General features: G+C 50.2%; 2 protein-coding genes across 52 annotated transcripts in view; one reads left to right on the forward strand and one right to left on the reverse strand.

Annotated features, from left to right (window-relative positions):
* Nucleotides 1-14,274, forward strand: part of LOC126986135 (uncharacterized) — a 58,990-nt gene extending 44,716 nt beyond the window's left edge. Inside the window, exons 10-16 of one of the 50 annotated variants that reach the window (XM_050841987.1) lie at nucleotides 353-9,470; nucleotides 9,527-9,638; nucleotides 9,695-9,761; nucleotides 9,818-9,862; nucleotides 9,908-10,030; nucleotides 10,139-13,958; nucleotides 14,066-14,274. In XM_050841987.1, coding sequence (XP_050697944.1) covers nucleotides 353-3,768 — 3,416 coding nt within the window. In that variant the 3' untranslated portion in view covers nucleotides 3,769-9,470; nucleotides 9,527-9,638; nucleotides 9,695-9,761; ... (2 more) ...; nucleotides 10,139-13,958; nucleotides 14,066-14,274. Of the gene's footprint in view, nucleotides 1-352; nucleotides 13,959-14,065 lie in introns of all 50 variants that reach the window. The other 49 variants (XM_050842002.1, XM_050841979.1, XM_050841995.1 and 46 more) reach the window with 49 other exon arrangements.
* LOC126986139 (proline-, glutamic acid- and leucine-rich protein 1-like) overlaps nucleotides 5,572-14,444 on the reverse strand; it is a 32,001-nt gene continuing 23,128 nt past the window's right edge. For both annotated transcript variants that reach the window (XM_050842029.1, XM_050842028.1), the window contains exon 15: nucleotides 5,572-5,672. The gene's annotated coding sequence lies outside the window, so the exon portion shown is untranslated. The remainder of the gene's footprint in view (nucleotides 5,673-14,444) is intronic.

A 14,444-nucleotide genomic window follows, 5' to 3' on the forward strand; every position in this document is an offset into this window, starting at 1 on the left:
AGAAGGGGAGATGTGTGTGTGTGTGTGTGTTTCTCAAGTTGATATGTACAGGGAATAATTTTCACTCATGGGGTCTCGTCTGAGTCTCGGCTAACAACTTGTTTTCATGATGTTTTGTTTTCTGGCATCTAGAGTCAAAAGAACCTCCATCTTTATTTTCTTGTTGTTCACTTACTGCCTAAAACGTTTTCAAGTCTTCTTTCTGTGTGTGTGTGTGTGTGTGTGTGTGTGTGTGTGTGTGTATTGTTGTTGTGGTGTTGTTGAGTGGCTGGTGTGTGCTGCAAACACCCACAACAGCCGGTTTGCAGGGGTGGCTGGACTCAGCGTAGTGACGTGAGGCTTTGTGCCGCAGGACTGAACAAGGAGAGCCGCCGGCTGCTGAGGCTGTGTCGGCCGCTGTCAGTGCATGTCAAGCGGCTGCCCAAGAGGACAGTGGACCGCCTCAAGCGTCTGGGTGGCCCCACCTCGGCCCCATGCATCGACCTGACAGATGAACAACACCAGGAGGTCGGCCGCATGTTCCCCAGCGCCTTCAACTCCGGCCTGGCCTGCTGGCCGGGGCTCGGCACCTCCGGCCAGCAGTCCAATGTGCAGCTGCAGTGGCTGCCGGGGCTGCCTCCGGCCACCAGCGTGTGTCTGCCAGGCAGCAGCGGCCTTCCCCCGCAAATCACAGCCCAGGTTGGCCTGACGGGGCTCACCGTGGCTCCCCAAACCTCCTTCAACTTCATTCCCTTCATGCCGGGCAGCGCCCAGCAGCCCCAGGTGCCGACCTTCACGCTGCAGGCAACACCCCGGCCGCTGGCAACCAACAATAGTCACTTCAGGGCCCCAGGCCGCGGCCCGGTGCGGCAAGATGGGGCGGGGCCGGCGCCCAGCCTCCCCCTGCCAGCAGATGTGTCCCTCATCCCCATCAGGGCGCCGGTGCCCACACGCAGCCAGCTGGAGGCAGACCTCATGAAGCCGCGGTCCAGGAAGAAGTTCCCAAGCCACGACCTGCTGGCCTCCAACCTGCTGCAGCCCAGGAAGCAGCAGCCCCAGCAGCAGCAGCAGCAGCAGCAGCAGCAGCAGGACGGCAGCCAGATGGCCCTGGCCTTCCCGCCCCAGCAGCCCCAGGCCCCTCAGTGGGAGGTGGTGGCGCCCCCGGCCAGCAGTGGCAGGGCCGGCCTGACCCACACCCTCACCAGCTCTTCCATTGAGATCATCGACCTGTCCAGCGACGAGGACGACTTCGGGCGCGGCGGTGGCCAGGGCCGGACGGAGGCGGCCAACGCCCCGCAGCAGCTGGACGGGCTGGCCTGCTACCCCCACACAGGGGCCAAGGTGCCCACCGAGGCCGCGGAATATTACTCCTCGTCAAAAAATGGGAATAGCCATTGGTCGTCTCAACAAAAGTCTCACTGTGGAGCCGGACGCGTAGGAGACTTGGCGACCAATGGCCAGCCTCCAAACGTCCTGCCCAGCACCCCCTCCCCCCACCCTGCCCCCTGCCCCCAGGGGCCCCACGTCAAGGGCAACAGCCGTAAGCGAAAAGGTGAGGAAGAGCCGCCCCGGCCCTGGGGCAAGACCATCATCCTGGACATCTCCGCCCAGGGGGTTACCGTCTCTGAGGAGCGCCGCTCCCTCACCCTGGGGGGTTCAGAGTTCTGCCCGTCCCAGCGGGCAGTCTGGGGGACTTCCCTGGGGGCGGCGGCCCCCCCAGTGCCCCTCCCGTGTCCCAGCCAGGCCGAGGCACACACGCCCCACGCCGCCAAGAGTTCAAACTCGCTGGTGGTGGATGAGGAAGTCAGCTTCAAGACGCCCTTCCAAATAGACGAAGACATTTCTTTCAGCGTCCCCCAGGTGGGGCCCCAGGAGTCTGGGCGCCTCACCCACAGGAACACCCCTGACAGTCCCCCTGGCACACCCCCAGAAGACCCCTCCCAGCCAGCGGGGCAGAGCGCCACCTTCTTGGCCAGCCTCTTGACCCGGGGCGTGGCGCTCATCAGGTCCCTGGTGGCCGGCAAGGACGGCATGGCAGCGGCAGCAGAAGCGCCGGACACTGGGAGCCACGCCGCCCGGGAGTCCCAGCGGCAGCCACGGCACTGTGGCACTGCTGTTGCTGCTGGTGCCGGCTCCCCCAAGAGGGCGTCGGAGATCCAGCTGCTGCTGCAGGACGAGTGCCGCGAGCTGCAGCGTGGCGGCCTGGGGGAGCTGAGTCACCTGGACACCCAGGGCGTCAGGCTCACCCGGCGGGCGGTGGGGCACATCATGCCCTGGCAGCCCTCAAGGAAGACCTTCACCCCCCGCCGCTGCGAGAACCACCCACCACACCGCCACAGCGCCAAAGCCCGGCGGGAGGAGAGGCGCAGCAGCTGCAAGGCTGTCGTTAGTCAGGCCGTCTTTGGCCTCAAGGCCGCCACCCTCGGGATTGATGAAAATGGTAACTCTGCCTCCTATGTGGAGGCAGGACCAAAGCAGCAGCAGCAGCAGCAGTGGGCAGCCAGGGAGTGCCCGGGCCTGCCCTGCATCCCCACGTGTGTCAACAACAACCAGAAGCTTGGTGGAGGTGGTGGTGGTGGCAGTGTCCTCATTAAAAGTACAGTGTTTAGTGATATTAGCCTCAGACGCTGTGAAGCCGCCGAAAACAGCCATCACTGTGCGTGGCCGCCGGCGGGTGGTGCGGGGACGGTGGCAGGCAGGGTGGAGTGTAGGGTGAGTGGTCAGGGTGTGACGGAAGCAGAGAGTCCTAAGGTGGGTGTTAGGAGTGAGAAGAAAGACTCGTTGACCTGCAGTGCTAAAGTGACCTTGGAACAGACAAAAGACCTGGCTCAGGGCAGGGACAGAGTGGCGGGCGGGGCCATGGCCAACCCTCCCTGGGACACCAGCCCCACTAAGAGGCCAGTCAGCTCACATGGCCCCGCCAAGAATGTCCTCCTCGCCCGTGGCCAGACCCTGCCCCTGGGCCGACCGGAGCTGACGGGGGAGACGGCCGAGGAGCACGGCGCCCAGCAGGCCCAGTGCCCCCCGCCAGACAGACCGGGGCCCTCCCTGGCCGGATCCACCACCCCGCCGGGCACCCCCTCCCCCAGCAAGCCCCGGCTGTCACTCCTCAACTCCCTCAGGAAGGGCCAGTCGTCCTCCGGCCACGGCCAGCACGGCAGCACGTGCAGCCCCCCAGAGCAGAGCCCCAGGCCTGTCCTTAGCCCCCTGGGCAAGCCCCTCAGTACAAACAAGAAGAAGAGGAGCAAGCTGAGCCGGGAGCTGTCCAGCCTCAGCTGTGATGAGTGGAAGGAGATCCGTGGGACAGGCTTCCACCCCTCGGACCTGCTGGGCTGCGAGGGTGTCAAGTATCTCAGCTCCGATGATGAGGAGGTGCTGGGGCCCCCCTCCCGCAGCCCCTCCCCACCAGGACACAAACAGCAACCACTGGAGTCCAGGATGCCGTCGCCAGCCCCCAAAGTGAGCCGGGAGGTGGCGCGGCTGCTGGAAGATGAGTGCAAGGAGCTGTGCGGCACGGCAGGGCGGCCGGCCAGGAGCCCCCGGGACAGGGACAGGAGGAGGGTGCCCAGCATGCACCCACTGGCTGGCCTGGCGGGGCTGCAGCAAGACAACGTGGACCCCCTTGATGCAGGAGGCGGCGGCAGCGGTGGCGGCCGGTGCAGCACGCGCTCCCAGGTGAACACGCAGCCCCTGGTGGAGGTGTTCACGCCCCGTGACACTCACCGCCACCTCCTGCGCTCTGAGGTGGCCATGTGTGTGCTGAACTACATGTTACCAAATATTCACTAAGTCTGCAGGAGGAGGAAGGGAGGAGTTGACAAAACTCAGGCAGGATCTTCACTGTCTTTCAGTTTCTTTCTGTTCTTTCGTTCACCGGACATAGAGAAGTACCAGCCTGTCGCCGTCTGTGGCACACAGTTGCCACGCAGTGCACAGCTGCTGCCCGGGAGTGGCTTGAGGGCTGGGTGCGGGCCAGTGTCTGGTGGTGACTCATGGCTGGTTGGGATGGGCTGTCAGGGCTGGGGAAGTGTATTGAAGGCAACATGGCTGGGGTGACAGGATGGCTGACATACCACTGAGGTGATGACACATTCACTCGTGGTCTGGGCAGCAGGCTTGGCCAGTGCTGTGTCCAGTCTCACGGGCCCGAGGCCACACCAGTGCTTCTCAACAATATTCAGTATTTTAAATAGAATCAATTTATTTCCTCACCCTCCACACACTTGAGGTGCACCTCACCAGGAGTGGCTGGCAGCCATGTGGCCTTCGGGGTCACACAGGACACATGTTGATCAGTTTCTCCCGCTGGAGCGGAGGAGGAGCCGCGCTGCAGCAGCACCAGACGCCCGGAGTGTCGGGGCGTCTGTGTGCAGCTTTGTAAATAGTTGTTTTAAATGCTTCAGTATAAATGAGCCTCAGAACAAAATGATTTGGATGCATTTGTTACTTTGCACAGCAGCGTGTGCTCCACTCCTGTGTCAGAACCTCCGGTGTGTGCCACACTGCCAGTCGTCCCAGTTGGGGGTTACACACCACACCTGGTGTGGAACACTGCCAGACACTGCTCTCATCTCATCCAGGGAGGGGTGTCGGTCCTCTGCCACACACAAAGCCGCAGCAGCACAGCCCAGAGGGAACAGTGTCTGGCATCACTGAGGTGCAAGGGAAGGCCCACTCACCCAGGCCGTGTTACGGGCCATCAAAAATCAGGAAATAATTTGGCTCAAAAATTTTCATACAGATACAATTGACAAAATAGTATTTGCCTTGACACATCAGCCAAACACCAGGTCCGGCCAACTGGCCCGTGGGACGGGATTGACAGTCCCTGGGCGGCGGCCCGGCCCACGGTGGGCAGGAGGCAGCGTGCAGGTGTCCACAGCCTCGGCTCTGCCCTCCACCGACCGTGGCGGCGTCAGCAGCAACGGACTGACTCGTGTTCACGCGTAGGTCAGCTCAGCTCTTCATTGACCCTTGAAGGTGACCAGGATGGTTTTGTGCCTTAAACCAGGACAAAATTTGTATTGGCCGATTTGTTTTGTCCCACCAGTGCATTACCAGCGACAGTGACATGTCTTCAGGCAAGGAGACGAAATATGCTGATGAAAAACCTAGTTTGCAAAGCTCTGTGATTGGTCCCCCATGTTGCCCAGATCAGCAGCAGCCCCGAGCAGTGCTGCACCGTTGCCTCTGCGCTGCGGCGTGGGAGGCAGCTGTGGCCGCAGGTCAGGGGACAGCTGTGTGGACGCCTCTTCTTAAACTGCATGAACAAAACATGCGACAAACAGCAAATTAAAACACTTCAATATCAAAAAATGTTGTCTGCATGAATGTTTAGCTGAACTCTGTAACTGCTGCTGTTTAGACACTGGCTGTCTACAGACTGTCCCTCACCAAGCTTGTAGGTATTACAGTAGACACAAGATGGTTGTACCTCAGATGGTGCTCTTTGCCTCGAGTGGACACACACACTGACATGCCTCATTCAGAGCTCTGGTGGTGAGGCTGATGGGCAGGTATTTTCCCTGCAAGAAGCTGTGGAACACAAATGACTATAAAACATCAATACAGGTAATGGATTAATACAACACAAACCTGGGACTGATTTTATTGAAGATTCAACTTTATGGAAACAACTCGTATTGTTCTGCTCAGCTCGTGTGTGTGTTATCCTCGAGGCAATCCGCATCATTCTGAAACAAGACAGGGTGTGGATTAGATGGTGTGGAGGTGTACATGGGGATCATTTCCATTAATTATGTGTTTTAGTTACATTCTTAATCCCAACTTCATGTTTACGACTTCCCTGAATTGTGAACAAGCTAAGCATCGCCTTCAAGTTTATTCTTTTCATCGTCATCTGGGCATAGTTTGGATTTTCCAACCAGGAGTTCTGCAGACAATATTTTTATTTAATAATAATAAGTCATGTATACATATTGTTTTTTTTTTACAATGAGGAAATACTCATGAATGTAGAGGAACAAGTAAAGTTGTCATAACAGAGAACAGTGTGTGTGAGGCAGCCATGGTGTGTGTCCCGGGCAAGGCGTTATGATGCATGCTAACGTTAAGTCTCTCACACAGACGTTATCCCCTGCAGTAGTGTCTTGTGGTGTCCGGTGAGTCATCTCTAGGTCACCACTGACTATGTAAAATCAACGCCACCAATTTCTGACATCTTAAAGTATAGAAGCTTAAATACTTATGGCTAACAAGCTTACTACTACCCACAAACAGACCTACATCAATATCAGATAAGCCTAAATCAATAACACAAGCCTACATTAATATAAACCTACATCAATAATAACATAGAAAGAAAAAGATTGAGAGCCTTGACGAACAATTTTTCCAGTCAATTCTCAAGTTAATCAATTTCTATCCCGAGAGAATCAACGAAAGTAAGTTAACGTATCACTCGCCAAGCCTCCAGACACTGCCGAAGGGAATAACTGTGTGGCGAGAGGTGACGACAGGCAGGTAGATGATAAGGTCCTGGAGGCATTAGGGAGAGAGGGAGGGGGAGGGGGAGAGGGAGTAATAGCATGCTGGGAAGTTAAGGATAAAAGGGGTAACTGTAAGAAAATGAGAACAAGGCAAACCGTTGATTTGGGAGACGAGCCGAGATTGTAAATAGCAACTTATCACATTTCCTGTTCTATTTTATTACATCCCAAGACTTTATGTAGGTGATAAAAGACATTCACGCTCCGCAAACCAGGATTTCACAACTTATATGAATCATTTAATTTATATTTTCCCTGCTCTTCCTTTCGCCACCTCTTCCTACACACACACACACTGACGCACTACAAACCTTCCTCTCCTTTTACAAACACATCCTTTCCTTCCTTTCCATTTTCCAAACTCATATTTTTTCCCTGCTCTCCCTTTTACAAGTTCTTCCTACACACACACACACACTGACGCACTTCAAACCTTCCTCTCCTTTTACATTTTCTGAACTCATATTTTTTCCCTGCTCTCCGTTTTACCACCTCTTATTACAAACCTTCCTCTCCTTTTACATTTTCTGAACTCGTATTTTTTCCCTGCTCTCCGTTTTACCACCTCTTATTACAAACCTTCCTCTCCTTTTACATTTTCTGAACTCATATTTTTTCCCTGCTCTCCGTTTTACAACCTCTTCCTACACACACACACACACACACACACACACACTGATGCACTACAAACCTTCCTCTCCTTTTACATTTTCTGAACTCATATTTTTTCCCTGCTCTTCGTTTTACAACCTCTTCCTACACACACACACTGATGCACTACAAACCTTCCTCTCCTTTTACAAATGCATCCTTTCCCTCCTCTCTATTTTCCTAACTCATATTTTTTCCCTGCCCTCCCTTTTACAAGCTCTTCCTATACACTGACACACTTCTAACCTTGATTTCATAACTTAAACGAATTGTTTGGCATATACTTTCCCTGCCCTCCCTTTTACAAGCTCTTCCTACACACCAATGCACTTTAAACCATGATTTCACGACTAATTCTGAAAATTCAACGTATACTTTCCTCACTCGTCCTTTTACAAGCTCTTCCTACACACTGACACACTTCAAACCTTGATTTCATAACTTAAACGAATTATTTGGCATATACTTTCCCTGCCCTCCCTTTACAAGCTCTTCCCATACACTGTCACATACAAGCCTTGATTTCGTAACTTATACAAATCATTTATCACAAACTTTTCCTTGCTATTCAGTCTCACACACACAATTCAAACACCAACACATACACACTCCTCCCCCTCACTCCCAGAAAGCCACCTGTACATAGCCCAGCGTGTGTATATATAGGGTACGTAGCTATTAAGTCTTCACATATGCATACAGAAATACATATATATATATTTATTTAAACCATCCCCCTCTCAGAGTAAGTACCACTGCATTGGACAGGCTGTACAGTATCACTCTGCACCATTACCGAGGTGGGAAGACTGGAGGAGGGAGAGGGATAGGGAAGAAGGGAAGTTAAGAATAAGGATAGGAATAAGCTTGTGAAAATGGGGGAGGTCGAGAGGGGGAAGGATAGGGAAGAAGGGTGGAGATAAGTTATGAATAGGGATAAGGTAGTAGGGGAGGTTGAAAGGAAAGGGGGTAGGATAGGGAAGAAGGGTGAAGGAGGTAATAAGTTAAAAATAGGGATAGAAGGAAGCTTGTGGAAATGGGGAATGGGTAGTAGGGAAGGCTGGGGGAGGTAGAGAGGGATAAAGGAAGGGGAAGGCTGGGGAAGGTGGAGAGGGATACAGGAAAGGGAAGGGTAGGGAAGAAGGAAAGTTAAAATAGGGATAGGAGAAAGCTTGTGAAAATGGGGAATGGGTAGTAGGGGAGGCTGGGGGAGGTAGAGAGGGATACAGGAAGGGGAAGGCTGAGGAAGGTGGAGAGGGATACAGGAAGGGGAAGGGTAGGGAAGGTAAGTTAAAACAGGGATAGGAGAAAGCTTGTGAAAATGGGGAATGGGTAGAAGGGAAGACTGGGGAAAGTAGAGAGGGATAAAGGAAGGGTAAGGTAGAGATGAATACAGGAAGGGGAAGGCTGAGGAAGAAGGTAGATAGGGATGAGGGATGGAGATTAGCTATGGAAGGGATGGATATAGGACAGGACAGAGGCATAGCTAAATAAGGGGTGGCTATTGGAAAATGGGACAGGTATAGCAAGAAATGGTGTAAATACTGGGACAATATAAGAGGCATAGCTGAAAAAGAATTGGATATGGGACAGTAGGAAATAATGGATAAGGGAGAATATGACATGGGGCAGCTACAGAAAAGGTGGATATAGGACAGTTGAGGAGAGGCAATGCAAGACTATAGGACAAAGGCAAAGCTAGAGAATGCAGGTTACGGCATAGGTGAGGCGAGGAGACGAACTTAGGTCTTAGCGGAGTTTAAGAGGGCAGTGAAAAAGCATGACAGCAGAGTGCAGGGGAGAGGCATAGCTATGGGGAAACGTAAGACAATAGGACAAAGGCAAAGCTAGAGAGTGCAGGTTACGGCATAGGTGAGGTGAGGAGACGTACTTAGGTCTTAGCGGAGTTTAAGAGGGCAGTGAAAAAGCATGGTAGTAGAGTGCAGGGGAAAGTGAGTTGAGAAGACAGGGAGAGCAGGTTTATAAAGGGTAAGCAGGGGAAAAGAAGGTAAAACAAAGCAGATAAATTTAAAGGAGGTAGAGAGGGTGAATTGAGAGTTGAGAAGGCAGGGAGAACAGGCTCGTACAGAAGGTAGAGAGAAGAGTGAGTTGAGACGGCAGGGAGAGCAGGTTCATAAAAGGTAAGCAGGGGAAAAGAAGGTAAAACAAAGGAGATAAATTTAAAGGAGGTAGAGAGGGTGAATTGAGAGTTGAGAAGGCAAGTAGAACAGGCTCGTACAGAAGGTAGAGAGAGGTACAGAGAAGGGCAGAGAGAAAAGAGAATAGGTTCATAGGGGATACAGGGCAGAGTCATAGAGAAGATACAGAGAGGTACAGCAGAGGTTCATAAGGGATACAGGGCAGAGTCACAGAGAAGATACAGAGAGGTACAGCAGAGGTTCATAGGGGATACAGGGCAGAGTCAGAGAGAAGATACAGAGAGGTACAGCAGAGGTTCATAGGGGATACAGGGCAGAGTCAGAGAGAAGATACAGAGAGGTACAGCAGAGGTTCATAGGGGATACAGGGCAGAGTCATAGGGAAGAGACAGAGAGGTACAGCAGAGGTTCATAGGGGATACAGGGCAGAGTCAGAGAGAAGATACAGAGAGGTACAGCAGAGGTTCATAGGGGATACAGGGCAGATTCATAGGGAAGATACAGAGAGGTACAGCAAAGGTTCATAGGGGATACAGGGCAGAGTCATAGAGAAGATACAGAGAGGTACAGCAGAGGTTCATAGGGGATACAGGGCAGAGTCACAGAGAGGTACAGCAGAGGTTCATAGGGGATACAGGGCAGAGTCATAGGGAAGAGACAGAGAGGTACAGCAGAGGTTCATAGGGGATACAGGGCAGAGTCATAGGGAAGAGACAGAGAGGTACAGCAGAGGTTCATAGGGGATACAGGGCAGAGTCAGAGAGAAGAGACAGAGGTACAGCAGAGGTTCATAGGGGATACAGGGCAGAGTCATAGAGAAGAGACAGAGATACAGCAGAGGTTCATAGGGGATACAGGGCAGAGTCATAGAGAAGAGACAGAGAGGTACAGCAGGTTTAAAGAGTTGAAATTGTAGCCAGAGCAGGTTCATTGAAAAGGTGGAAAAAAAGGCAGGACAAGGTTAACAGAAAAAAACAAAAGCTGAGAAACCAAAAAAAAAAAAGGAAAACAAGCAGAATAGGGTCAGGTCAGGGTCAGGTCGTCGTCTCCCACCTCTCTCATCCCAACCCTCTTTTGTAGATTCTTCCTAATACTACAGACTGTGAATACATAGAAGGTTAAGGAGTGGTTAAGGTCTTCTAGGTAAGGTTATTTTTGTCTGTGCCGGTCGAGCAGTGTCTAGCGGCGTCGCGTTTTTCACCCCCGAGAGTGGTAGAGCGAGTTCACTAAGGACCCATTACGCTTCACCACATTGGCTACGTCACCCATCGTATCGTCACCCACAACATATAAGACAGAAGGGGGACAGGCTAATCCACTACGTAGGACCCATTACAGATCCATTACGCTACACCCTATTGGTTACATCACCCAAAACAGAAGGGCGTAGTATGGGTAATCCACTATGTAGGACCCATTACGCTTCACCCCAAACACATGGAAGGGCGTAAGGGTAATCCACTACGTAGGACCCATTACGCTTCACCCAAAACACATACAGAAGGGCATAAGGGTATTCCACTACGTAGGACCCATTACGCTTCACCCAAAACACATACAGAAGGGCGTAAGGGTATTCCACTATGTAGGACCCATTACGCTTCACCCAAAACACATACAGAAGGGCGTAAGGGTATTCCACTACGTAGGACCCATTACGCTTCACCCCAAACATACAGAAGGGCGTAAGGGTATTCCACTACGTAGGACCCATTACGCTTCACCCAAAACACATACAGAAGGGCGTAAGGGTATTCCACTACGTAGGACCCATTACGCTTCACCCCAAACATACAGAAGGGCGTAAGGGTATTCCACTACGTAGGACCCAAAACACACAGAAGGGCGTAAGGGTATTCCACTACGTAGGACCCATTACGCTTCACCCAAAACACATAGAAGGGCGTAAGGGTATTCCACTACGTAGGACCCATTACGCTTCACCCCACTGATTACGTCACACCCATCGTATTGTCACAGAAACCATAGCTCAAGACATAAGGGCGAAAGGCTAATCCATTACGTACTCCATAATCCAAGAATTCATTACGCTTCCACCCACTGATTACGTAACGCCCATCATATCGTCATCCGAATCATAACTCGAACAGAAGGGTGAAAGGCTAATCCATTATGTAACCCTTAATCCTAGAACCCATTACAGACCCATTACACTTCCACCCATAGATTATGTAACACCCAAACCATAACACAACAGAAGGGTGACAGGCAAACCCATTACGGAACCCATTACAGACCCATTACACTTCCACCCATAGATTACGTAACACCCAAACCATAACACAACAGAAGGGTGAAAGGCAAACCCATTACGGAACCCATTACAGACCCATTACACATTCATCGTATTGTCATCTGAATCATAACTCAAACAGAAGGGCGAAAGACCAATCCACTACGTAATTCATTATACGAGAACCCATTATGCTTCATCATTTTGTATCGTCACTCAAAACCATAACAGAAGGGTGAAAGGCTGATCCACTTCGTAATTCATTATACGAGACCCCATTACAGACCCATTACGCTTCATAATTTTTGTAACGTCACTCAAAAACCATACCACAACAGAAGGGTGAAAGGCTAATTCATTACGTAATTCATGATCAGAGACTCCATTACAGAGCCATTACGCTTCATCATTTTGTAATGTCACGAACCATACCACAACAGAAGGGCGAAAGACGTAATTCATTATACAAGACCCCATTACAGACCCATTACGCTTCATCATTTTGTATCGTCACTCAAACCACACCACAACAGAAGGGTGAAAGACCAATCCACTACGTAATTCATTATACAAGACCCCATTACAAACCCATTACAAATCATTTTGTATCGTCACTCAAACCATACCACAAGAGAAGGGTGAAAGGCTAATCTATTACGTACTCCATAATCCGAGAACCCATTACAGACCCACTGATTACGTAACACCCATCATATCGTCATCCGAATCATAACTCGAACAGAAGGGTGAAAGGTTGATCCATTACGTAATTCATAATCTGAGGCCCCATTACAGACCCATTACGCTTCATCATTTTGTAACGTCACTCAAACCATAACACAACAGAAGGGCGGAAGGCTGATCCATTACGTACCCCATAATCCAAGACCCCATCACGATTCACCACTTCATCAATTACGTCACACCCATCATATCGTCACTCGAACATAACTCAGACGAGGGGAAGAGACAAGGAACTAAACACCCATTACAGAACCCATACACTTTGTCACCTCATTGATATCGTCACAACCATCTCGTATCGTCAATCGTAACGTAACTCGGACGTAAGGGCAAGAGGCATGGAACTACGTAATCCATATATTCACTTTCCGTTTCACTTCCTCGCTCTTGATTTTCTGCATCATTACGTTTGACATTTATACGTTTACGCACCACATACCCCAGCTATTATTATTATTATTATTATGTATTATTATAATTATTATTACTATTACGATTAGCTTGTATCATTGTATTACCTGGAAAACATGATCTATCCACTATTGGAAATGGTGAAAGGACACAAGGCAGGGCGAGTTTGTATCCATAACCAATTATATTTATTTCACTACGACATGCGTACGTGCGTTAGTCCGTTATCACTGCTAGTCTAGAGGCCCTGGACAGCTCTCAGCCCAGCATATGTTGTGTTGTGCCGACCGACAGTCTATGAGAACCCCAGGGACTTCTGTTACAAGAGGATTTTCATGGGTGATTTTAATGTTCGTGGGTGCGGAGGGCATGTGAAATTATCCCTAGCATCACGAAACAGCCCATGAAAACCCAGGAACTTATACAAGAGTTTTTTCATGGGTGATTTTAACGTTCATGGGTGCGGAGGGCATGTCAAACTATCCCTGACATCACAAAACGGTCCGTGTAAACCCCAGGAACTTCTACTACGACAGGCTTTTCGTATGGGCGAGTTGATGTGTCGGGATGTTTACGAGTGGAGGCTTCGGTTTATAGACAGTCAACCTCTTCTATAGCAATACCTGGGCACTTTAATAACCAATGTCTTAACTGATCTTAGAAGGTAGTTATATAGACCACAGGGATCAGGTAGAGGAGTGCGGTCATTGGAGGGTCGCTGAGAATAGTGTAAGGGTACGTAAGGCTTGTGTGTGTGTGTGTCATTCGCAGCGAGGTCTGGCTGTTACGAGAGAAGTGTAAGAGTGAGTGAGAAGAGATAGAGTAGTGCAGTGGTGTTCTTTTGGAGTGTATATGAATAGTGGACTTTCCTGAGCTTATGTGGAACTTGTGTGTGGATTTGTATGTGTGTGTGCGTGTGTGTGAGAGAGAGATAGGGGTTAAAAAGAGGGAATAGGGGAAGAAAACAATGTATAAAAAGAGGTGGTGATGATAAATGAGAAATACAAAGACATATGATGATTGAGAAGGAAGAGAAAGATGAAAGAAAGGAAGAGAAGATAAAGGAAGGAAAAGAAGATGGAAGATAAAGAGGAGAATATGACGGATGAAAGGAAAGATGAAGGAAGGAGAAAATAAAGGAGGTAAAAGATGAAGAAGAAAAAAACAAAAGAAATGGTGATGAAAACAAGACGGACAGACAAACAAACAAACAATGGATGGTGAAGGAAGGAAGGAAGGAAGATGAAGAAGGTAGAAGAGGAGATGAAGGAAGGAAGAAAAAGATGAAACAGGGAAAAAAGAATGAAGGTGGAAAAAACAGTGATTGGTGAAGGAAGGAAAGAAGGAAGATGAAGAAGGTAGGAGATGAAGGAAGGAAGGAAAAAGATGAAACAGGGAAAAAAGAATGAAGGTGAACGAAAAGAAGATGGAAAAAACAGTGATTGGTGAAGGAAGGAAGGAAGGAAGATGAAGAAGGTAGAAGAGGAGATGAAGGAAGGAAGGAAAAAGATGAAACAGGGAAAAAAGAATGAAGGAAAAAAGTGATTGGTGAAGGAAGGAAGGGAGGGAGATGAAGAAGGTAGAAGAGGAGATGAAGGAAGGAAGGAAAAAGATGAAACAAGGAGAAAAAAGAATGAAGGAAAAAAGTGATTGGTGAAGGAAGGAAGGAAGGAAGATGAAGAAGGTAGAAGAGGAGATGAAGGAAGGAAGGAAAAAGATGAAACGGAAAAAAGAATG

Source organism: Eriocheir sinensis, chromosome 61, assembly GCF_024679095.1.
Source record: "Eriocheir sinensis breed Jianghai 21 chromosome 61, ASM2467909v1, whole genome shotgun sequence".
Taxonomy (NCBI): domain Eukaryota; kingdom Metazoa; phylum Arthropoda; class Malacostraca; order Decapoda; family Varunidae; genus Eriocheir; species Eriocheir sinensis.